We start from the raw sequence: 25,830 nt of genomic DNA, 5'->3' as shown, positions 1-25,830 counted from the left end.
GACTCGGCTCTGGGTGAGGGGAAGGGGCCCACATAGGCTTGTCCCTTGGCCAGGCAGCAATGCTCCCTTTCTGAGGCTAGTGGCAAATGAAAGCTGATTTGATGGGTCCTCCAAATGCTCAATCTCTGCATCACTTCCATGACCCAAGGAAGCCATGGCTGCATTACTTCCATGACCCAAGAAAGCTAGTGTAGATCGCTACACTAGCGATCTCAGCTCATTCCTGGACTACTACAAGTACAGCCATGCAGATGCCCCAGGTGCTGGGCTGTTCCCCCTTGCACAATCTGCTAGATTCTTCTTTCTAAAACCAAGTCCCACCAGGCTCTCGTCAGCTTGGCCCCTGTAGGATCCCTGCATCCTTCCTGCTTTCACATTCAAAGCTCATCAAGACCTGTCCAGCTTCTTCTAATCCCTAGAAAGTCTTCTTTGATTCCTCTAATGGGAGAAAGTGTCTTCCTCTTTAGCTTGTCATAAATGTCTTTTGCATGGCTTTTGTGACTCAGTCCTCTATAATTTATTTATTTTTTGTAGATAAGGTCTTGCCCTGTCATCCAGGTTAGAGTGTAGTGGTGTGACCATAGCTCACTGCAGCCTCAAACTCCTGGGCTCAAGCAATTCTCCTTCCTCAGCCTCCTGAGTAGCCGGGACTACAGGCACGCACCACTACACCCAGCTGGTATTTTTAATTTTTTGCAGGAACGGGGTCTCGTTATGTTGCCCAGGGTGGTCTTGAACTCCTGGCTTCAAGCAAGACTTCCACTTCGGCCTCCCAAGTAGCTGGGACTACAGGCACGAGCCACCGCACCTGCCTCAGTCGTCCACACTTTATAATCTGTTGGTGCCCATGGCTTCTCTTCTCCATCCTGTTCTTCATCTTAATATTTTCCACATAGCCTTGTTCCCTACACTATTTAAGTAGATGTGATCAACACACACTTGTGTTAAAAGAATTAATTTATCATCTTAAATGACCACTCCAGGCCACTAAAATTGCTGTATCATTGGCAGGATAAAGATATAGTTACCTCTTTTTCTCCTTTATATACTGTCAAAGCTTTGGAGAAAAGTCAATTTCCTGTTTTAATCTATATATTCTCTTTCTGGTGTTTTCTGCATTCTAAGGTGCTTTCACGCCTATTACGGCATTTCATCTTCATAATAGCTCTTTTGAGATGTGCGCAAAACTGTTTTGAATGATTGTTGATAAAGTTTCCTGAGAAATAAATATTTACTGAGTGCAATTTATGTGTTAGGCATTGTGCTGGGAGTGGGGACCCAATGGCTGGCAGGGCTTTGCAGAGACTGACAAGTAGAGGATCAATTTCCATGTCATGGGGCAGATCCTCTGATGGGACTGGGCTGAGGTTTCTACGGGGGAACATAGGAGGCACCTGACTCCTGGGGGGCAAGGGAGGCAGCTAGGAAATGTTTTCATAGACAGGGAGAGCTAGCCCGGCAAGGTGTGGTTGGTGGTTGGCGATGTGGACAATAAAACATCATCTCAGTCTCTCAAAGAAAAGAGAACCTGAGAATCTGGCTTACTGGAACAACTGCAATGAATTCACTATTGCTAGAGAATCGGGGTAAAGGCTGGGCACGGTGACCCACGCCTGTAATCCCAGCACTTTGGGAGGCTGAGGCGGGAGGACTGCTTGAGGCTAGGAATTTGAGGCCAATGTGGGCAACACAGCAAGACATCATCTCTAAGGAAAATGTAAAAATGGGGCCAGGCGCTATGGCTCATGCCTGTAATCACAGTACTTTGGTAGGCCAAGGGGCCGATCATTCGAGGTCAGGAGTTCAAGACCAGCCTGGCTAACATCTTGAAACCCCGTATCTACTAAAAATACAAAAAAATTAGCTGGTTGTGGTGACACATACCTATACTCCCAGCTGCTAGGGGGGCTGAGGCAGGAGAATCATTTGAACCAGGGAGACGGAGGTTGCAGTGAGCCGAGATTGTGCCACTGCACTCCAGCCTGGGCAATAGAGTGAGACTCCATCTCAAAAACATAAAATTTTTAAAAATTAAAAAATAAAAATAAAAATTAGCTGGGCATAGTGGTGTGCACCTGTAGTCCCAGCTTCTCAGAAGGCTGAGGCAGGAGGATCGCATGAGCCTGGGAGGGCATGGCTGCAGTGAGCTGTGATCATGCCACTGTACTCCAGTTTGGGTGACAGAATAAGACCCTGTCTCAGACATTAAAAAGAAGATATGGATTGAGAATTGACTGTTGGATTTAGCAACATGGTGGTCATCAGTGACCTCCACTAGAGCTGTTTTGTTTTATGGAATGGTAAGAATGAAAATCCAGACAGAGTAGATTCAGGAGTCAATGGGAGAAGGGAATTGGCAGCAGTGAGTATAGACTACTATTTGGGGGGTTGATTCAGAGCAGAGAAGAGGACTGAGGTTTAACTCTTCTCTATAGGGGAACAAAGAGTTTCGTTTGATTATTATTATTATTATTAATTTTACCCACATCTTACAAGGCATGCAATGTTGCTTTTTAGGATGAGGGTTGTCTGAGTATGTTTGTATCTGTATTAGTCCCTTCTCATACTGCTAATAAAGATATACCCAAGTCTGGGTAATTTGTAAAGGAAAGAGGTTTAATGGATTCACAGTCCCACATGGCTGGGGAGACCCCACAATCGTGGCAGAAAACGAAGGAAAAGCAAAGGCACGTCTTACATGGTGGCAGGCAGGAGAGAGTGAGAGCCAAGTGGAAGGGGAAACCCCTAATAAAACCATCAGATCTTGTGAGATGTATTCACTACCACGAGAACAGCATGGAGGAAACCGCCCCCATGATTCAGTGATCTCCCACCAGGTCCCTCCCACAACGTGTGGGAATTATGGGAGCTACAATTCAAGATGAGATTTGGGTGGGGACACAGCCAAACTGTATCAGTATTTCTAATGGGAATGACACAGTGGAGAGGCTGAAAAGCTGATCAGCTTTTTACATACATTCCATTATTTAAATCTCAAAATGTTCTTTGAGGTCAACATGACCCCTACTCCATAAGTGAGGACTGCAGGAATCAGTGAATTTAGAGATTCCATACTTAGTCAGTGGCACAGCAGGGGTTCAAATCCAGGTCTGGTGAACCCCAAAATGAGCACTTTCCCCACTGGTCTAAGTAGAAAATAATACAGATCATGCTGCATTGCTTTCCTTAGATTAAAAAACGAATCAACATAGAGTAGGGCACAGACCTTAAGTTTTGAGCATGCCCTGGCTCAATAAGCCCCGGATGTTCTGGAACTCAGGAGATCCGTCCAGGAAGGAGTCAGATTCCAACGTGACCTGACTATGATGCACTTATTTCCGACCAAGCAGATGGACAACCTCCTCGGGGAGGAAAGTCAGAAGTAGAATATACTCTAGGAGGGCTTGGGGGCTCAAGAGTGAAAAGCCACTATTCAGTCTGGCACCTGGGTGATACCTGGTGATTTCAGAGCCGGCATTTTCACTGAAAGTACCCCAGCTGAGATAGTACAGACTGGGCCATCTACGTATGATTTTTTTTTTTTTTTTTTTTTTTTTTTGAGATGGAGTCTCACTCTGTCACCCAGGCTGGAGAGCAACGGCGTGATCTCGGCTCACTGCAACCTCTGCCTCCCGGGTTCAAGCAATTCTCCTGCCTCAGCCTCCTAAGTAGCTGGGATTACAGGCATGTGCCACCATGTCCAGCTAATTTTTGTATTTTGTATTATATAGTTTGTACTTTATATTTGTATTTGTATTTTGTATTATAATTTTGTATTTTTAGTATCATCATGTTGGCCAGGCTGGTCTCGAATTCCTGACCTCAAGTGATCCTCACTCCTCAGCCTCCCAAAGTACTAGGATTATAGGCACGAGCCACTGTGCCCAGACGGTTCTGGAATTTTAATAGCAGAAAGGAACTTTCTTTTGTTTCCTTTTGTGATGAGTGGGATGATTGAGGGCACATATGTATGCTATAGGGGAGGACTTGGGAGACTGCAGATATGAGTGCCCGGAAATTTTACTATTAGGCATTATTTCAATTTAAAGTATTTTTTAAAATTATTATTATTTTTGTTTTGATATTTTTTTTTTTTAAACAGAGGTAGAGTCTTGCTAAGTTGCCCAGGCTGATCTCAAACTCCTGGCCCCAAGTTATCCTCTAGCCTCAGCCTCCCAAAGTGCTGGGATTACAGGGGCTCACTGTGTCCAGTCCCAATTTAAAGCTTTGATTATATGTAGCAGTGTAGGTACACAGCAAGCCAGGAACATTCATATTATATTTTATTATTTTATTTTATTTTTTGAGACAGAGTCTTACTCTGTCTCCCAAGTTGGAGTGCAGTGGCACGATCTCAGCTCACTGCAATCTCTGCCTCCCAGCTTCAAGTGATTCTCCTGCCTCAGCCTCCTGAGAATCTGGAATTACAGGCACCCACCATCATGCCTGGCTAATTTTTGTATTTTTAGTGGGGGGAGATTTTACCATGTTGGCCAGGCTGGTCTCAAACTCAAGACCTCAGGTGATCCACCCACCTCGGCCTCCTAAAGTGCTGGGATTACAGGTGTGAGCCACTGCACCCGGCCCTATACTTTATTTTTTTTGATAGTCAATCCCTGCATCTCCATTCACGGGAGCTTTATGAATTGGTGGGGAGGTGGTGAGTAGCTTTGAAATTAATCATCTTGTTTCTATCTCAACCGAAGACATGGTCTGGATGCCAAAGTAATCAAGCAGCCACTCTCAGCTTTGATGGACTTTCATTTTCTTTCACTTTCATTTTCTGTGAAAGAATTTTGATTTACTTCTTTCAGAAAGATTGATAGGAGGTGGGTGGGACTGTGACTTTTTAATTCATGGTTAAATCTAGTATTTTTCTGGACTGTAAGAATTTATCATTAATGATTCTGGAAAGACAAAAACATGGTGAAATCAGATACAAAAGCCTAAAAAGGAAAATAAAGAGGTTTAAAAAATAAAACAAAGACATTCTTTTTTGTAGTAAGAAACTCAGGGATGAAATATTTCACCCTGCAAAAAATCAAGCCCCAAAAAAGACACCACTCTCAAACCTCAACACTCTTTCTCTTCCCCATTGTGATCTGTCACCTGTACTGATCACTGCAAACCTAAAAAGCCTTCCTCAACTTATAAATGGCAAACCTCTTAAGGAAATTCAGTTCTCAGACAGATTAATGCAGTTTTCCAGTGAGTTAGACAGAAATGAGGTGAGTTGATTCTCTAGATTTTTTGTTGTGTTTTGTTTTTGAAGAAGAAGAAGAAACTAGGAGTGTTCTCATTTTAAGACTGAAAAATTTAGGCTGGGTGCTGCGGCTCACACCTCGCACTAAGAAAGTGCAAGTTTCTGCCAGGTGCAGTGGCTCTTGCCTCTAATCCCAGCACTTTGGGAGGCCAAAGCAGGCAGATCCCCTGAGGTCAGGAGTTCAAGACCAACCTGGCCAACAGGATGAAACCCCATCTCTACTAAAAGCACAAAAATTAGCAGGGCGTGGTGGTGGGCACCTGTAATTCCAGCTACTTGGGAGGCTGAGGCAGGAGAATCTCTTGAACCTGGGAGGCAGAGATTGCAGTGAGCCCAGATTGTGTGCCATTGCACTCCAGCCTGGGTGATAAGAGTGAAATTCCATCAAAAAAAAGAAAAAAAAAGTGCAGTAATTACCAATCTCTTACATGATATATTCCATCATGGTGAAGTCTGAGATTTTAATGAATCCATCATCTTAATAGCATACATTGTACCCAATAGGTAGTTTTTCAAATCTCACCTCCCTCCCAACCTCTCCCTTTATGGAGCCCCCAGTATCTATTGTTCCCCTGTTTGTCAGGTTTCTTGCCCTGTTCTCATACTGGTCTTGTTAAAATGAGCTTATTAGTAGTTTGATCCATTATCCAAATCAAGAGACTCTTGGCTTCCTCCAGTTCCCTATCTTCATTGTAGAGACACAACAGACAACTCAGGGAGGCCCCTTTGTGTAGTCTTCCTATCTGTCAAAGACCTTATTGGTCCTTGACAAAGCACCAACAGACTACCAAGTTTGCCCAGGCTCAAGTGGTATATACAGTTCCTGGGAGAAGGGGAAGCCCATTTTCTTTTCCTCAAAAGGACTTGCCTCTCCACCCATCTTAGGAAAGTTTTCCAAATACATAAAAATAACAAAGTCTGGATTCTCCAATCCTATGTTTGTGATCTCGAAGAAAGAACAGAATACACTTTTGGACAACTTGCCCAACCTTCAGAGCTGATCACAATGGTGTTAACCACATTATGTAGTCTCTTCCATTAGATTTCATGTTAGCTTGTCATTCAACACCAGGCAGAAAGGCAGCTCCTCCTGCACCGTGAGACCTGACCCATCATTGCTACCTTCACAGACGGAGTCTCCCACCCAGCCTCACAATAGACATTGACCAGAATTCTTTCCGGACTGACAGATCAGACCCTCAGATCACTTTCCACCATGTTGTCTGACTTCTCCGAGTGGCTTTCCTTATGATGGGAGACCTGGAGTATCATCAGGCTTTCACATGCCTCTGGGTCACTTGTTAGTCATAAAAGATAGGCATAGGCTGCTCAATTAAAGCAAGAATGTTCTGGAAGCTGTGGTACTATCAGAGGCTAGAAGAGAAAGCAACCTGAATGGCTTGCCCCTCTCCTTTTCATCAGATTGAGTAGCAGCGAAGTACCTGTCAAGGTAGGCAGTGATTGGTCAGGTCTCATGGTTCGGGAGGAACTTCCTTTCTGCCAGGTCTTAAATGACAAGCTAACATGAAATCTAACATCCACATAATGTGGCTAGCACTGTTGGGATCTTTCTGAAGGTTGGACAAGTTGTCCAGAGGCGTGTTCTATTCTTTCTTGGAGATCACAAACATAGGACTGGAGAATCCAGACTTGGTTGTTTTTATATATTTGGAAAACTTTCCTAAGATGGGTGGAAAGTCCTTCTGGGGAAAGGAAAATGAGTTTCCCGTTCTCCCAGGAACATCTACCAAAAAGACTATGTTCTTTTCCCAGAGGATAGAGCATAGGGGTATACCAGTTCTCCTGATGAGTTTTAACATGATATAGATAGAAGAGACTTGGAGTTTGGGACATCTCTACATATCCCAGAGTTTTGACTTTTTACCTTTCCAGCTTTTTTTTTTTTTAAAGTGGGGGAAGGGTATGTGTGGTGAATACTTTCAGCAAAGGTGAGAGATGACCGTCACCCACTCCCGACTCCATCAGCACAAGAGGACTGTGGTCAGACTCCATGGTGCTCATAGGACCAGAATCCATTTCTAGTTCTAGTCACTTTCAATTCCTGGGCAAATCAAGTGACGTCTCTTCAGAGTTGTATTCTTTAAAAAAAAAAAAATGCATATTTAGGCTGGGTGCAGTGGCTCAGGCCTGTAATCCCAGCACTTTGGGAGGCCGAGGTGGGCAGATCACCTGAGATCAGGAGTTCGAGATCAGCCTGGTCAACGTGGTGAAACCCCGTGTCTACTAAAAATACAAAAATTAGCTGGGTGTGGTGGCGGGCGCCTGCAATCCCAGCTACTCGGGAGGCTGAGACAGGAACCCAGGAGACAGAGGTTGCAGTGAGCCAAGATGGCACCACTGCACTCCAGCCTGGGCAACAGAGAGAGATTCTGTCTAAAAAAAAAAAAAAAAAAAAAAAAAAAGAATAAGATAAAATAAATAATAAAATAAAAGCATATTTAGAGGATACAAATGCAGGTTTCTTATATGTATATATTGCATCATGAACCCAACGTCTGGACAGTGTACATTGCACCCAATAGGAAATGTTTCAAACCTCACCTCCGTGCCAGTCTCCCTCTTTATGGAGTCCCCAATATCTATCATTCCCTCTGTACGTCCATCCATACCCACTGTTTAGCTCTCACTTATAAGTGAGAACATGCGGTATTTGACTTTCTGTTTCTGAGCTATTTCACTGAGGTTAGTAGCTTCCGCTTCCATCCGTGTTGCTGCAGAAGATACGATTTCATTCTTTTTATGGCTGAGTAGCATTCCATGGCGTCTATGTGCCACATTTTCTCTATCCATTCCTCCATTGATGGATACGTAGGTTGATTCCATATCTTTGCTATTGTGAATAGTGCTGCAACAAACATACTGGTGCAAGTATCTTTTTGATATAATTATTTCTTTTCTGGTAGTGGGACTGCTGGATTGAATGGCAGTTCTAATTTTAGATCTTTGTTAATAGTTATATTCTTCCACTCTACCTCCATGCAGGTGCAAACTCCTACACCATTACCTGGTCGTGATATTAGGACTTTTTATTTTATTCTAATTTAATTTTTTTTTGAGACAGAGTCTCACTCTGTTGCCCAGGTGGGGTGCAGTGGCTCAATCTCAGCTCACTGCAACTTCCACCTCCCAGGTTCAAGCGATTCTCGTGCCTCAGCCTCCTGAGGAGCTAGGATCACAGGCTTGTGCCACCACGCCCAGCTTAGTTTTGTATTTTTAGTAGAGATGGGGTTTCACCATGTTGCGCAGGCTGGTCTTGACCCTCTTTCCTCAGGTAGATCTGTTCGCCTTGGCCTCCCACAATGCTGGGATTACAGGTGTGATCCACTGCACCCAGCCTAAGACTTATTATTTTAAATGAATTTCACATAATCAGCAAAGTCACTACTCCTTGTCAGTTACTATTCATTGTCAGTCCAATAAGTAGTATAGATGTGGAATCACTGGACTGACAATGACAATAACACAAAAGGTACCTGAAAGATTACTTCTCATTCATTTATTCACAATGCCAGAAACTGTGCCAGATGCTGGGTATACAACAGTAAACAAGATAGACAAGGAATCAGAAACCGAGCTTACATCTCCACTTCTAAAGACGGATGTTTACATCTTAATAGAAAATTCCCTACCAAATGTATTTATACATAGAACCCAGTTCTGTTTCAATGTTAGCACGTGAGATCTAGCTGATGAAAATATTACCTGTATTTCCCCCTTGGGAGTCAGCCCCATAGACCAGTAATTACCAATCTCTTTTCTGCCATAAAACCCATAACAGATTACGTTCACATGTGTACTGTACTCCCATGGGTACTGTTACATGAAATTTGCAAACTTCTTTCTCTCATTATTAAACAAACAAAAAGGAGTAAGAAAATGTGTGCGGGCAATTCTCCATTTGCTGTCTCCACAAGCCATTCCCTGCACCTCTCTGCCCTGGGCCCTTGGAAACTGATCCCTGTAGATTTCATCTCCTAGATAAACTTGCTGCTAGCTTCTGTTTGGGTTAGGCCAATTCAGACAATGGCAAGAAATCCAAGGGCAGCAGAAGAGAGAGGGCAGGGACCTCCTCCCCTGCGTACTTTCTGACAAAACTGCTACTCTGGCAGTAGCTATGCCTCTTCATAAGCCCATTTCCCACTGAGCGGCACCTCTTCCAGCCCTCCTGAGGTTCCAGTAACCCTTTCCCTTCAGCCCTTGGAGTGGGAACATTCTCCAGCTATTGTAGCCTCAGGGAGCCTGATCATATCTTGTTTGTTCCTTTCACCTGCCTACCCTATGTCCGTCATCTCTTCATTTGTATCTGTGTGTTCCGTTTTCTCATAAAACAAGATGAAAGTGAACGAGAGGAAAGTTACTATAAGAATAACCTTGAGGCCAGGCACAGTGGCTCATACCTACAATCCCAGCATTTTGAGAGGCCAAAGCAGGAGGATCACTTGAGGCCAGGAGTTTGAGACCGGCCAGGGCAACATAGCAAGATCCCATCTCTACAAAAAAGTTTTTAAAAATCAGTCACGCACCGTAGCATGCACCTGTTGTTCCAGCTACTTGAGAGGCTGAGGCAGGAAGATCACTTGAACCCAGGAGTTTGAGGCTGCAGTGAGCTATGATGGCACCACTGTACTGCAGCCTGGGTGACAGAGCAAGACCCAGCCTCCAAGAAATTAATTAATGTGAGTAGAAGCCAGTTACTTGTAACAAATACCAATACTGAGTCCACGCTGGGAACTGCTGGCAGAAGCCATACTGTATTTGAGCCCTCTGCATTTGCTACCATTTGAATGGACATTCTGGACTATATAAAGAGTGAATATTTCCCCTGATCTCAACCTTTCACACTGGTGAGCTCAGGGGGCTAGAAACTGTGAGACTGACTAAGAAAATTTCAAATTCCCCTAGAAGCGTTTCCCTCTCCAATACCTTTTAAAATTCCACTTTGGGTGCTGTGAGGAGAAGATTTCTCTTCCACATCTTTTCTACAAATTGCTGAAAGCTTTAAACCAGTTTTATCTATAGTATGTCACAGCAATGTGGGTCTTTTTTCCTTCTAGTGCCTGGTCTGCCAGGAATTGCCAGGACAAAAAGAAAAAAGACACACCCTGGTGAGATGAACAAAGTAACAAGGAAAAATGAAATCAGAACAGATCAGCAGGATCTCATCAATTCAAAGCTTACTCAAATTCTAGTAACCTTGAAAGATTCAAGTATCATAAATTCTCATATAAGGATCTGAGGTTGGCCTTCAAATACTACAAAGAGGACAGGTTTAAACATAGGTATCCAAGATTTGAAACTGGTATTTAAGTTTTGGAATCTCAATTACCAGGTAAGCCTGGATAGTTTACCCTTGCTAGTGTCACAAATTAGGGTCACCTGTACTAAACAGTAAGTTCTAAGAAACTTTATTTTATTATTATTATTATTTTGAGACAGAGTCTTGCTCTGTCACCCAGGCTGGAGTGCAGTGGCACAATCTCGGCTCACTGCAACCTCTGACTCCCTGGTTCAAGCGATTCTCCTGCCTCAGCCTCCAGAGTAGCTGGGACTACAGGCATGAGCCACCATGCCCAGCCGATTTTTGTATTTTTAGTAGAGACGGGGTTTCACTGTGTTGGCCAGGATGGTCTTGATCTCCTGACCTCATGATCCGCCCACCTCAGCCTCCCAAAGTGCTGGGATTACAGGTGTGAGCCACCATGCCCAGCCCACACGGCTAATGTTTGTATTTTTAGTAGAGACGGGGTTTCACCATGTTGGCCAGGCTGGTCTTGAACTCCTGACCTCAAATGATCCGCCTACCTTGGCCTCCCAAAGTACTGGGATTACAGGCGTGAGCCACTGTGCCCGGCCTAGGAAACTTTTTCTCTTTTTTCATATCCTCTCTCCTTCATCTCCAAATTCCACTTTTTTTTTCCCCCTTACCCCCTTGGTCACCACTTTATATGTTTTATATGTAATATTGATACATACACTGTAATAATAGATTACACTTATGAGCACTTATTCTGTATTTTAAATGCTACACATATATTAACTCATCGAACCTGGATAGCAGTGCAATGAGATTATCACCATTTTGCAAATGGGAAAACTGAGGCACAAAAATTAAGTAACTCACCTAACGTAAGAGGTAAATAGTGGGGCTGGCACTAGGACCTATGAAGTTTGGCTGAAGAATTCATGTTCTTATCCCCTCTGATACACTGCCCCCCAAATACGTGTTGTTTTCAACATCCATGTATTTTAACATAAATGTCTCCTGCTGTGACTCTCATTCTGTTTCTTTTTTGACTAAAGAGAACACTGTTAAGGTTTATCCACATTACTATGTATGTACGTCTGGATTGTTGCTGAGTATGTGATGTTATACATTTGGCCCTACCCATTCCCCTAGGGATGGACACTGAAATGGGAGTGTTCCCTTATCCCCCCTCGCAGGACGTGTGACAGGGTTGTGACTCACTTCTTTGGTGCCCTGCTGCTCAAACTCCTAAGGAAGCATGCAGACGGGCAGGTGCAGAGGTCGTGGGGAGCATTTCTGGGCTCCGATCCCACAGCAGTGTCTAAGGGTGTGTGTTTACAGCTCCTGAAGCCTCGGTGGGCGTGTGTTACAGTGTGCTGCAGATAGCTTGTGTTAATCAGCTCAATTAGACCCTCTGCCTTGTCACAAGGACAGAGGGCTTTCTGTATCCTGGGTTCTTGCCCTAGTGTACTGGAAAAATTGGATCACATGTGGGGCTTGGAGAATGAATGTCAGGTTTTATTGAGTGGTGGAGATAGCTCTCAGCAAGATTATTAATATCATTTTTGAAAGAACAACCGGCTGGGTTCAGTGGCTCACGCCGAGATTGCGCCACTGCACTCCAGCCTGGCTATAGGGCGAGACTCTGTCTCAAAAAACAAACAAACAAACAAACAAAAAGAACAACCCTTTATTCCATTCCAAAGTATAGATATATTTAACTTATTGAACACTTCGTTAAAAATGCATGCCTATTCCCCTCTGTATAAATAAGTTTGGGCTTTGCAAGAAACGTTAGGAATGAGATGGGCTTTGGGTATGAGTCTTCCAATATGGACCAATGTCATGTTCCATCAGTGATGAAGAAATCTGTAAGGAATAGATGGTTTCACTGAATTGGGTTGAGCTCAGAATCAGCACCTTAAAAACACTGCCAGACTTTGAGTTAGGAGAGACCGTCTTTGAGGATTCAGGGGAAAATAAGAATGTTTTCTGGCTCACGTTGTATTATTTTCTTAATTTTTAAGACAGGGTCTCACTCTGTTGCCCAGGCTGGAGTGCAGTGGTGCCACTGTAGCTCACTGCAGCCTCTACCACTCGTGTTCAAGTCATCCTCCTGCCTCTGCCTTCTAAGTAGCTGAGAACACAGGCACATGCCACCCCACCCAGCTAAACGTTTTATTATTCCTTATATATAGAAACAGTGTCTCGTTATGTTGCCCAGGCTGGTCTCAAAGTCCTGGGCTCAGGGGATCCTCCCGCCTCAGCCTCCCAAAGTACTAGGATTACAGGTGTGAGCCACCATGCCCAGCCTCACTTTTTAAAAAGTATCCCTTTAATTGTTTAGATACCAAGATACTACTTTTGGAAAAGCACAATCCTTTGTGTGAGCCCTAGAAAGAAGGTGCCAACCTTCTATAAGGAAAACCAAAGCTTCCTTTCACTGGGAGATGACATGATTTTATACTCATGAGTCAGGAGGAACTTTAATAGACATCTCATTCATTCTACAAAGAAGGGATTTAGAGCTGTTATTTGAAAAACAATAACAACAAACAAACATTAAATGCACTTAAATGGCTTATAAATAACTTCCCACATAGGGACTCACCTCATTTATTTAAAAGAGATCCATTTTTCCTAGGTTTTCTAGGCAATATCATTCAGGAGATAGGCATGGGCAAGGACTTCACATCTAAAACACCAAAATCAATGGCAACAAAAGCCAAAATTGACAAATGGGATCTAATTAAACTAAAGAGCTTCTGCACAGCAAAAGAAACTACCATCAGAGTGAACAGGCAACCTACACAATGGGAGAAAATTTTTGCAATCTATTCATCTGACAAAGGGCTAATATCCAGAACCTACAAAGAACTCAAACAAATTTACAAGAAAAAAACAAACAACCCCATCAAAAAGTGAGCAAAGGATATGAACAGACATTTCTCAAAAGAAGACATTCATACAGCCAACATACACATGAAAAAAATGCTTATCATCACTGGCCATCAGAGAAATGCAAATCAAAACCACAATGAGATACCATCTCACACCAGTTAGAATGGCAATCATTAAAAAGTCAGGAAACAACAGGTGCTGGAGAGGATGTGGAGAAATAGGAATACTTTTACACTGTTGGTGGGACTAGAAACTAGTTCAACCATTGTGGAAGACAGTGTGGCAATTCCTCAAGGATCTAGAACTAGAAATACCATTTGACCCAGCCATCCCATTACTGGGTATATACCCAAAGGATTATAAATTGTGCTGCTATAAAGACACATGCACACATATGTTTATTGCGACACTATTCACAATAGCAAAGACTTGGAATCAACCCAAATGTCCCTCAATGACAGACTGGATTAAATAGCAAAGACTTGGAATCAACCCAAATGTCCCTCAATGACAGACTGGATTAAGAAAATGTGGCACATATACACCATGGAATACTATGCAGCCATAAAAAAGGATGAGTTGTGTCCTTTGTAGGGACATGGATGCAGCTGGAAACCATCATTCTCAGCAAACTATCACAAGAACAGAAAACCAAACACCGCATGTTCTCACTCATAGGTGGAAATTGAACAATGAGATCACTTGGACACAGGAAGGGGAACATCACACACTGGGGCCTGTAGTGGGGTTGCAGGAGGGGGGAGGGATAGCATTAGGAGATATACCTAATGTAAATGATGAGTTAATGGGTGCAGCACACCAACATGGCACATGTATACATATGTAAGAAACCTGCAGGATGTGCACATGTACACTAGAACATAAAGAGTGTGTGTGTGTGTGTGTGTATATATATATGTGTGTGTGTGTATATATATATATATATATAAAAAGTTATTCCCTGAGAAAAACAAACAAACAACAACAACAAAAAAGAGATCCATTTTTTACTGATATGGTGTATGCACAACCAAAAGATATATTGTTGAAAGTTTGAAATTAGGCATATGGTAGTGACCACTTAAAATATTTCACAATTTAAAAATATTGCAGCTATGTTCTGGGGCATAAAAAGATGCCCCAGTGTCACTCAATTGAGTTATCTCTAAATAATTTACAAAGATGACTTAGTATTTAAAAGCCTACAGGATCTTGGCTGGACGTGGTGGCTCACACATGTAATCCCAGCACTTTGGGATTACAGGCCGAGGTGGGCAGATCATGAGGTCAGGAGATCAAGACCATCCCGGCTAACATGGTGAAACCCCGTCTCTACTAAAAATACAAAAAACTAGCCAGGCGTGGTGATGAGCACCTGTTGTCCCAGCTACTCGGGAGTCTGAGGCAGGAGAATGGTGTGAACCTGGGAGGTGGAGCTTGCAGTAAGCTGAGATCACACCACTGCACTCCAGCCTGGGCAACAGAGCAAGACTCCGTCTCAAACAAAACAAACAAACAAACAAACAAACAAACAAACAACTGATCTTTCTTGGTCTTCTTCCTGCAGAAAAGGACAGTAGCAATGCTTCTTCGAGCTTTTCACTGTTGAAATATGGAGTTTTGCAAAACCATCAACACCACACTTCTGCCCTCCAAGGACAACCAGGGAGTATCATCTTGCATTCAATCTACACAATACTCAATAGAAAAATCAGCTGAGACAATTTCTATTTTGCAGGTTAACCTGAAGGATATGCAGTCTGTCTATGCTCCTGTGTAAGGCCAGATAACAAATAGCTCTGGTGCTCCTTGTAGTTTCGATCCCAACAGTTCAACTCTTACAGTCAACTCTGTTGTTATAAAGCAAGCAGCCATGGACAATACAAATTAGTGTGGCTATGTTGCCATAAAACTTTACTTGCAAAATAGGTGGCAAGCTGGACATGGCCTGTGAACCTTGGTCTGTGGAATCCTGCCCTAGGTCAATGGTTGATAGGGTTTGGATTTGTGGTCCCACCCAAGTCTCATGTTCAATTGTAATCCTCAATGATGGAGGTGGGGTGGTGGGAAGTGGTTGGATCATGGGGGCAGATTTCTTATGAATGATTTAGCACGATCCTTCTGGTTACCCTCCTCTTGATAGCGAGCAAGTTCTCATGAGATCTGGTCATTTAAAAGTGTGTGGCACCTCCCTCCTCTCTCTCTCCTCCTGCTCCAGCTATGTAAGATGCACCTACTTCCTCTTTGCCTTCTACCATTGTTGTAAGTTTCCTGAGGCTTTTTCAGAAGCCTAGCAGATTCCAGCATCATGCTTCCCATAGAGCCTGCAGAATCATGAGCCAATTAAACCTCTCTTCTTTATACATGACCCAGCCTCAGGTATTTACAGCAATACAAGAACAGACTAATACCATGGTTCTTAACATTTTGGGGAGCAAGTGGTGGTCACTGACCCCTTTGAAAGCCTAATGAGAATTATAGTTCTTCTCTTCCAAAAAATGTAAAGCTAGATTAATTTTTCATGCAACTTTGTAAGATGTAAATGTTCCAAGTGATGAGGCTTTCTCTAGACACTCTAAAATTTATCACTGAATTCTGTCAGGACAACAGAAAGATATGTCCTTGGTTCAACTTCCCCAGTAGAAGCTGTTTCTAGAATATTCTTTGCCATGATGTCATTGATTTTTATGGAGAACTGTTTAGGGAACATATCTTTGAAACCCATTCACTTGTTTATTCCAATAATGCAGTGGATAAACAGTTCAAAATGGAAACAACTTAAATATTAAACCTAAAACTATAAAATGTATAGAAGAAAACAGAGGAAGCCTTGATCTAGACAAAGATTTCTTAGATAAGATGCATAAAGCATGAATAATGAAGGAGAAAAATGGCAAACTGAACTTCACAATAACTGAAAACTTCCATTTTCAAAAAATCACTGCTAAGATAATGAAAACACAAGATATAACAGGCAGAAGACATTGCAAAACAAATACCTATCAAAGAAACTTGACTAGGTGTGGTGACTCATGTCTGTAATCTAGGGCTTTGGGAAACCAAGTCAGGATGGCTTGAACTCAGGAGTTCCAGACCAGCCTGGGCAACATAGCAAGACCTTGTCTCTACTAAAAATCAAACAAATTAACTGAGCTCAGTGGTGCATGTTAGGAGGCTGAGGTGGAAAAATTGCTTGAGCCCGAGTCAAGGCTGCAGTGACCCGTGATCGTGTCACTGCACTCCAGCCTGGGTGACAGAGTGAGACCCTGTCTCAAAAAAAAAAAAAAGTAAAGAAAAATCTATGCCCAGAAAATAAATATAAAGAACTTTCAAACTCAATAATAAGAAAGCAATCAATACAATTTAAAAGGGGAAGATTTGAGCATACATATTACTAAAGAATTTACTAAAGTAAATGAAAAGAAAGCAAATAAAAACCACAATGAGACACAACTGTAGACTTATTAAAGGGGCTAAAATTTAAAATAGAACAAAAAAAGCTGAGAACATCTATTGCTAGCAAAGATGTAAAGCAACTAGAACTCTCATATATTGCTGGTGGGAATTAAAAATGGTATCACCACTTTGGAAAACATTTTGGCATCTCTGTATAAAGTTAAACATACATTTCCCGTTTTATTCAGTAATCCCACACCTAAGTATTTACTTGAGAGAAATGAAAATATAAGCCCACACAAATGCCTGTACATGAATATTTATAGCGACTCTATTCATAGTTACTCCAAACTGGAAACAAGTCAAATGTCTACTAACTAGTGAAGGGATAAATGCACAGGGTGTAAGCTATGGCAGGACACTTGGCGTTCTCCTGAACAATAAAAATAAATGAATTCGTAACACACACATCCACACTGATGAATCTTGAAAGTATTATACTGAATGAAAAGAAGCCAGGCCAAAAGATTATATACTGTTTCATTCTATTTCTGTGGCCTTTTGAAAAATGCAAAACTATAAGTGAGATCAGACCAGCAGTTCCTAGGGGTTGGGACTAGGGCTACTGACTCCAAAGGTACATGAGGCCTTCTTTGGGGTGATAGAAATATTTTCTTTTATTTTTGAGATGAAGTCTCACTCTCTGTCCCCCAGCCTGGAGTGCAATGGTGCAATCTTGGCTCACTGCAACCTCCGCCTCCAGGTTTCCAGCAATTCTCTTGCCTCAGTCTCCCAAGAGGCTGGGATTACAGGTTTCACCATGCTGGCCAGGCTGGTATCGAACTTCTGACCTCAAGTGATTCACCCACCTCTGCCTCCCGAAGTACTGGAATTACAGGTGTGAGCCACTGTGCTGGGACCCGGGGTGATGGAAATATTCTCTATCTTTAATGTAGTGCTAGTTACAGGAGTGCATACGTTTATCAAAATTCAAAGAACTGGCTGGCTGTGGTGGCTCACACCTGTAATCCCAGCACCTTGGGAAGCTGAGGTGAGAGGATTGCTTGAGTCCAGGAGTTCAAGACCAGCTTAGGCAACATAGTAAGACCACACCTCTACAGTTTTTTTTTTTTTTTTTTTTTTGAGGCGGAGTCTCGCTCTGTCGCCCAGGCTGGAGTGCAGGGGCACGATCACGGCTCACTGCAAGCTCCGCCTCCCAGGTTCACGCCATTCTCCTGCCACAGCCTCCCGAGTAGCTGGGACTACAGGTGCTGGCCACCACACCCGGCTAAGTTTTTGTATTTTTAGTAGAGACAGGGTTTTACCGCGTTAGCCAGGATAGTCTCAATCTCCTGACCTTGTGATCCACCCGCCTTGGCCTCCCAAAGTGTTAGGATTACAGGCGTGAGCCACCGCGCCCGGCTACAATTTTTTTTTTAATTAGCCAGTTACAGTGGCACACACCTGTAGTCCCAGCTACTTGGGAGGCTAAGGCAGGGGGATTGCTTGAGCCCAGGAGGTTGAGGCTGCAGTGAGCTATGATTGGACCACTACATTCCAGTCTGGGTGACAGAGCAAACCTCTATCTCAAAAGTAAAAAAAAAAAACAAAAAAAGAAAAAGAAAAAAGAAAAAAAAATCATAGAACTGCACACATAAAGGATGACTTTTGGAAATTGTATCTCCAAATACTTCATTCAGTCTCCTCTTCATATGGAGTCAAAGAGGAAACGTTTCAGCACCGGAAATGGTTATACAGCACTTCTCTCGAGTACTGGAGTTATTTTTATCTTTTGCAGCCTGTGAACCCTGTAACTAATTAGGGTTACCCTTTGCCTGGGCTCTTAGCAAGCAGGGCACTGGGAGTCTGACATGCATTCTGGATATTAACCTTCTCCTCAGCATCATCTTACTTGCCTACTTTCATTTGCCTTTTGTCCTGATTTCTTTCTGGCAAACTGTTTTTATCTTAATGTGGTATAGATACTTGTCGGAGACTAAATATTTTTTTCATCAATGTACAGTGTACATAACCGAATGAATACATACATAAATAAATCATGATGGTGTCTCCTCCTGACACATATTAATAAACGTTCAAGCCATAAAAACATAATTCATTAAGGCTTACTATCATGCAGAATGTACCAAGCTTTATTCATTTTGGGATGTTTCTTTTTATGAGGAATAAGGATCTAAACATAGCATTATCAGAAAAAGGTAAACAGGATGGTACTTAGGGAACTGGGGAACAGGAAAGTTTATCCTGGAGAAGAGAAAGAGAAAGACAGTGAAAATACGATAGCTGTCTTTAAATATTTTATGAGTTGTCAGGTAGAAGTGAAGTAAATTAATTGTGACCTGTCCCATTGAATTAGGTGTGGGGCCAATGGGTGCAGGCTATTGTAGGATCATTTGGAGAAATCCCTTTTTTTTTTTTTTCGAGACAGGGTCTCAGTCTGTCACCCAGGCTGGAGCACAGTGGTACGATCTTGGCTCACTGTAACCTCTGCCTCCTGGGCTCAAGTGATCCTCCCACCTCAGCCTTCCAAGTAGCTGAGATGACAGGTTCATGTCACCACCCCCAGCTAATTTTTTGATTTTTGGTAGAGACAGGGTCTCACCATCTTGCCTAGGATGGTCTCGAACTCTTGGAATCAAGTGATCCTCCTGCCTCCACCTCCGAAAGTGCTGGGATTACAGGCATGAGCCACCATGCCTGGCCCAGGAACCCATTTCAAATGGGGAACAGAACAGATGCAATGTACTGTCCAAGAAAAGACAGAGTCTCTAGGCAGTGGTTATCACTATACACAGGTTGGATAGTCACTTGAGAAGGCTCTCCTATAAAGATTGATGTAGATAAATGATTGCTTCCTTCCAATCCCAAGACTTAATAGTTACATAATCCTGTGAGAAAACAGTACCCTTCCAATATGAAACTAACTTATTTTGACTAAGCAAACACCCTTATTTTCTTACTTATTAACTTATGTTATTATATTAAGTTATATCACAATCCCGGCATATTTGAACAAGTAGCAATGAAAAGGCTATACCAAGAAGACGTTCTTATACTCATTTTAGGCTTTGGCCCTTAAGAAATCCAATGCAGAATTGCAACTAGGATTTTTGGGAGTTGTATTTGCAAAATATACCTTTTTTGTGCAGCCAGCTGCCCTTTTATGCCCTCCAGAAATAGGCAGGCAATACAACATTCTCTGAATGGAAGTTAAAGTGATTTCTCACTTACTCCCTGCGCTTTTAACACTTAGGCAATAAAGCTCATGACATTTTCAATAAGGAGCAAAGAAGGGAAGTGCTCCTTATTCACGAAAGGGCTCAAGTCATCACCATCCCAGCTATTTTCCTATTTGACAAGGCCCAGTTACTGCCAAATGGCAAGACGTACAATTTAAAAACCACTTCGATCGGCAGCAGGGATCTGAGGCTGATAGGTTCAGCAAAATTGAGAGCCAATTTCAGGCTGGCTTGAACACCTAGATTCCAAGGCTGTGCGGGTTCACTCGGCATTCCCAGTAGAGGCAAGAAAGACCCTGAAGGCATCTTAGGTGTGATTATGACACTAGGAACTAGTAAAGGAAAGAGCAAAACCAGTACTGCAGTATGACTGAGAATTACAGTCACACAGCTACAAAAGAGGACTGGTAAATAGGGAGTAATGAGTGTGTCTGCTGGAAGGCACACTACAAAAGAGGCCGAAGAAAGGAGATGAGGCTGGGCGCGGTGGCTCATGCCTGTAATCCCAGCACTTTGGTAGGCCAAGGGGGGCAAATCACCTGAGGTCAGGAGTTCAAAAGCAGCCTGACCAACATGGTGAAACCCCGTCTCTACTAAAAATACAAAAAATTAGCTGGACATGGTGGCAGGTACCTGTAATCCCAGCTACTCGGGAGGCTGAGGCAGGAGAAATGCTTGAACCTGGGAGGCGGAGGTTGAAGTGAGCCAAGATTGTGCCACTGCACTCCAGCCTGGGCAACAAGAGTGAAATCACCTCAAAACAAAACAAAACAAAAACAAATATTTACTGAGCCCCTTGTATGTGCTAAGTAAGAAACTAAGTATTCTATATGCATTATCTCATTTGATTGTCACATCTGCAAGAAGCGAGGTCATATTATTATTCTCATTATACAGGCGAAGAAATACAGGGCCGTGTACAATGGTTCACACCTGTAATCTCACCATTTTGAGAGGCCAAGGCAGGTGGATCGCTTGAGCCCAGGTCTTTGAGAGCAGCCTGGGCAACATGGTAAAACCCCGTCTCTACAAAAAAGTAAAAAATTAGCCAGGTATGGTAGCGTACACCTCTGGTCCCAGCTACTCAGGAGGCTGAGACGGGAGGACCACTAGAGCCCAGGAAGTTGAGACTGCATTGGGCTGTGATTGCTCATAGCTCTATTCATAGTCACTCCACTCCAAACTGGAACCGCTGCACTCCAACCTGGGCAACAGAGTGAGACCCTGTCTCAAAAAAAGAAGAAAGAAAGAAAAAGAAAGAAAGAAAGGAAGAAAGGAAGAAAGGAAGAAAGGAAGGAAGGAAGGAAGGAAGGAAGGAAGGAAGGAAGGAAGAAAGAAAGAAAGAAAGAAAGAAAGAAAGAAAGAAAGAAAGAAAGAAAGAAAGAAAGAAAGAGAGAGAGAGAGAGAAAGGGAGGGAGGGAGGGAGGGAGGGAGGGAAGGAAGGAAGGAATATAGGCTCTGAGAGTTGACGCTATTTGCCCAAGTTCGACCCAACTAAAAAGAGGTGAATATGGACTTAGTACTCACAAATAGACCAGCAAATGAATCCACAATACCCTCCAGACATGTGGACCCTGATATGTTTCAATTTTCATCTGACCTGCGTGACAATTCCTGGGGCTCAGTGAGCCGAGATCATGCCACTGCACTCCAGCCAGGGCAACAGAGTGAGACTCTGTCTTAAAGAAAAAGGAAAATATAACGCAGAAACCTTCAGCCTTCTAGGGGTTCACAGGTCCAAAGCTTAATGATGACATTCAATTCGTTCTGAACACCCCACAGCCCATTTCAATAGTGGGTGTTTGCATTTTGTTGCACACTCAGAGAAAAGAAACTTCATGTATATCTGATTCGAAAATTGTGTTGGCCAAACGACATCTGGTTATAGAATGGTGGCCTTTGTGAGAAATGATCCTTTGGAAGTCTGATCCATTTTTTGTTTTAGTTTATATCTGAAAGGAGAATATTTTTGCCTTCTCTTTTATGTTCGTCTGCTAAGAGAGAGTGCAACACTTCCACACATGCAGAAGCAACAGACCTAAAGTGGGATAATTTGGCAAAAGGTGTGTCCTCTTTTCCTTTGGTATTTTGTCGCAAGTGATAAATGATGTCAGACAAAGCTGTCAGATGAGATTTAGAAGGTGTACAGAGAGAGAGCAATCAATTTCCAACTTAGGAAATTTAATGGATTTTAATGAGCCACTCTCTGTTGATTACCATGCAGCTTTCGGGTTCGTGCGTGCTTCATTCACACGTGTGGTTGGCAGTGATTGATGAGCCGTTAAGCTCCCCTAATTTGATTCCTATATAGCAATCAAGGCTGTCTCAGCTGTAACCAAGAGAGGCTGATGTTGAGACCTGCAAGGCATGTGGGCAGAGTGTGATCCCTTGCGATCTTTTGTTTGTTCCCCAGATTTTGCAGCTTGGAACAGTCATCTGATGTTCACTCATGAAAAGAGGGACAGTTCTATCAACACTGAGCTCCAGGAATTGTCAGGCAGGTCGGAGAACTGTCCTCCAAAGCCCTCACATCATCCCCTAACTGGAGGGTGAGTTCTTTGAAGGCAAACACTGATCTATTCCAGTTGATGGTCTCGTAACAGCCACACAAGTAGCTGCTCTCTCTCTATTTTTGAAAAAATAATCTTGCACTACATTTCCTGAAAATGGAATTCTGTTTTGTTTTGTTTTTCCTTTTTTTAAAGACAGAGTCTCACTCTGACTAGAGTGTAGTGGCACGATCTCGGCTCACTGCAACCTCTGCCTCCCAGGTTTAAGCGATTCTCCTGCCTCAACCTCCCGATTAGCTGGGATTACATGTGTGCACCATCATGCCCGGCTAATTTTTGTATTTTTAGTAGAGACAGGGTTTTGCCATGTTGGCCAGGCTGGTCTTGAACTCCTGACCTCAGGTATTCCACCCATCTCGGCCTCCCAAAGTGCTGGGATTAGAGGCGAGAGCCACCTCGCCCAGCCTGAATTCTGGTTTGAGTATTCCTTGCTTCTGACGTTTGCACCATAGAAATAATGGCTAAGCCAGAAGATAGGTATCTGCGAGCCAATATACAGTTGTCTCACTGCGTGGTGAGAGCAGAAATGCGTCTTCTCCTTGCTTAAGATGAGGCTTTTAAAACCAGAGACGTGTTTATGAACTGTAAACCCTCATTAAGAATTTTGGATTTGGCACATTTAAGATGTATGATAATTTGATGAGGGGAGGGCCTAAGTCTTCATCTCCATTATCACTGAAAATGAGCTCCCTGGGCAAACAAAGGGTAAATAAAATGACAGACCTTGTTTAAGTGACTTAAGTAAAAAAGAAAACTGCCAGAGACTTTGGCATTTTAATTGAGGGTATAAAAGGATGCTCTAATTATCAATGGATCTCAGAGCTTCCATTTAAAAATACTTTTTAAAAGTAGCAGTTAGTTCCAATTACCTTCGATATACAAAAATGTGGGGATGAGCTGTAATAAAGCTGCATTTCTTCAAAATGCCTAAATAATGAGATTTAGGCATCTAAGCAGCCCAGGCTGGCCTTCAATGCACAGTCTGAATTGATGTAATTCAGCCAAATATATGGTAAACAAAATGATGATCTTTATTAACTTGGATCATCCTTGCAATAAAGACACAGCTTGGCCGGGCATGGTGGTTCACGCCTGTAATCCCAGCACTTTGGTAGGCCAAGGCAAGGGGGATCATCTGAGGTCAGGAGTTCGAGACCAGCCTGGCCAACATGGCAAAACCCCTCTTTACTAAAACTACAAAACTTAGCTGGGCCTGGTGGTGTGCACCTGTGATCCCAGCTACTCAGGAGGCTGAGGCAGGAGAATTGCTTGAACCCGGGAGGCAGAAGTTGCAGTAAGCTGAGATCACACCACTGCACTCCAGGTTGGGTGACAGAGCAAGACTCCATCTCAAAAAAAAAAAAAAAAGTAAAAAACAAACAAACAAACAAACAAAAAAACCCACAGCTTATACTGCTATCTAGTCCTTTATAGAAAAGAATACACGGGCTAGGTGCCTGTTCCACCACCCCTTGGGGTGTTTTCTTCTGCTACGATGCTTACTCATCATTCTGTCCTTGAAGGTTCTGGAATAGAATGCAGTGGACTACAGTGACAATCTGTGACCTGGATGAATTGACAAGCATAAGTGGGCAGGTACCAGCAAGTTCTAGGGAACAAACCATCCGCAGAGACATCTGTGACTTGGAAAGTGCAGCCACAGATGTTCTTTTCCCCTGGCCCTGCTGTCAGCTGGAACAAACTTTCTGGCACTCTGGGAAGGAAGACGGTCACCACCTGGCCCACGGCTCTGCAGCTCCGGGGTTGGGCTGGTGCAATTCCGCTCGGATTAGTAATTAGGTTGGAAGCCAGCATAGGCTCCATTTGGGCAATAGTTCTGGGAGCTGAGATGAAGGCCCCTGAGATGTTTTGCTCTCTGTTCTCATTAACCTTCTGTCTGGGGAAAGAAGGTCCTGTCCTCATGCCAGGAACCCACAGCAGGGCGGCACATCAGTCACCAAATCCCGCCCAGCCAGCTGGGGCCTTCACCAAATCCAATTAGTCACAGGCTGTGTTTCTTCTCATCAGCAAGAAGGGTGCTGTGCAGGGATAGATAATCTGCTCTGGGCAAACCCATCCCAACAAACAAGCCCAGAGACAGGTCCTGCAACAGAGGCACATTTAGGGAGGGATGTGAGCCCTGTGCTAGCTTCTTGTTCCACCAATTTGACATTCACTCCTCTGGTGGGTGGCACCCGTGTCTCAGTCATAAAAAACAATAAAGTTTAAATCCAATGGCAGAATCAATATTTGTAGTCTTTATCCCATCCACCACCTCCCCTGTTAATTTTCCTGGCACAATCTACACCCGGTATCTTCCATGCGCTGCCTGGAACACACTTGTGCTCTTTTATTTTTTTTATTTTTATTTTTTTTAGAGAAGGTGTCTTGCTCTGTTGCCCGGGCTAGAGTGCAGTGGTGCAATCACAGCTCACTGCAGCCTCCAAATCCTGGGCTCAGGCAATCCTCCTGCCTCAGCCTCCACAGTAGCTGAGACTACAGACATGCACCACCACAACCAGCTAATTTTTTATTTTTATTTTTCTAGAGATCGGATCTTGCTTTGTGACCCAGGCTGGTCTTGATTTCTGGCCTCAAGCGATCCTCCTGCTTCAGCTTCTCAAAGCGCTGGGATGACATGCATGAGCCACCACACCTGGCCTCTTTTTTATTTAGTTTTTTAATGAGATCATACCAATAATTATTTTTAACCATGAAGACCCATGGCCTTAATCCTACCCCTAGTCACTAACTTTCACTCTCTTGCTCTTCCATCCTCTTTTCATGATACCAGTTTCAGTACAAAACACATCAGGTTAGGTTGGTGCCAAAGGAATGGCAGCTTCTGCCATTACTTCTGATGGCAAAAAGTGCAATTACTTTTGCACCAACTTAATAGTATTACCAGCTATATTAAGGCTTTTAAAATTTGAGATCTCAAGTACACTCTAATTATGCCAGACTCTGGTCTCCACGAGAGACAACTTCCAACCACTCGCACCAGACTGAGAGGATTCTCAAGACAAATATTTATTTCCCGTCGCTGGTCTCGTGTCCACCATTGACTTTATTTGAACAATGATTTCAGTCAAGAACCAAAGAGCTTCAGAGGATACACTGGTGTAAAACACATGGGGGTAGATCACAAGGCTGGCCATCTGGTCATGGCAATGA

At 43.1% G+C, this 25,830-nt stretch overlaps 1 protein-coding gene across 15 annotated transcripts in view; it reads right to left on the bottom strand.

Moving 5' to 3' along the window:
• The window catches only part of CALN1 (calneuron 1), a 732,697-nt gene that overhangs the window by 174,815 nt on the left and 532,052 nt on the right, over positions 1–25,830 (bottom strand). Inside the window, exon 7 of one of the 15 annotated variants that reach the window (XM_073012665.1) lies at positions 11,013–12,398. The exons of the other annotated variants lie outside the window; for them this stretch is intronic. Within the exon in view, the coding sequence (XP_072868766.1) occupies positions 12,324–12,398 (75 nt within the window). The 3' untranslated portion in view covers positions 11,013–12,323. Of the gene's footprint in view, positions 1–11,012; positions 12,399–25,830 lie in introns of those variants that run through there. 15 annotated transcript variants of the gene reach the window in all.

The sequence above is a fragment of the Chlorocebus sabaeus genome, chromosome 28 (assembly GCF_047675955.1).
Source record: "Chlorocebus sabaeus isolate Y175 chromosome 28, mChlSab1.0.hap1, whole genome shotgun sequence".
NCBI classification, from domain to species: Eukaryota; Metazoa; Chordata; class Mammalia; order Primates; family Cercopithecidae; genus Chlorocebus; species Chlorocebus sabaeus.
The sequence above is the reverse complement of the archived record's forward strand: the minus strand, read 5'-3'. Positions and strand labels throughout refer to the sequence as shown.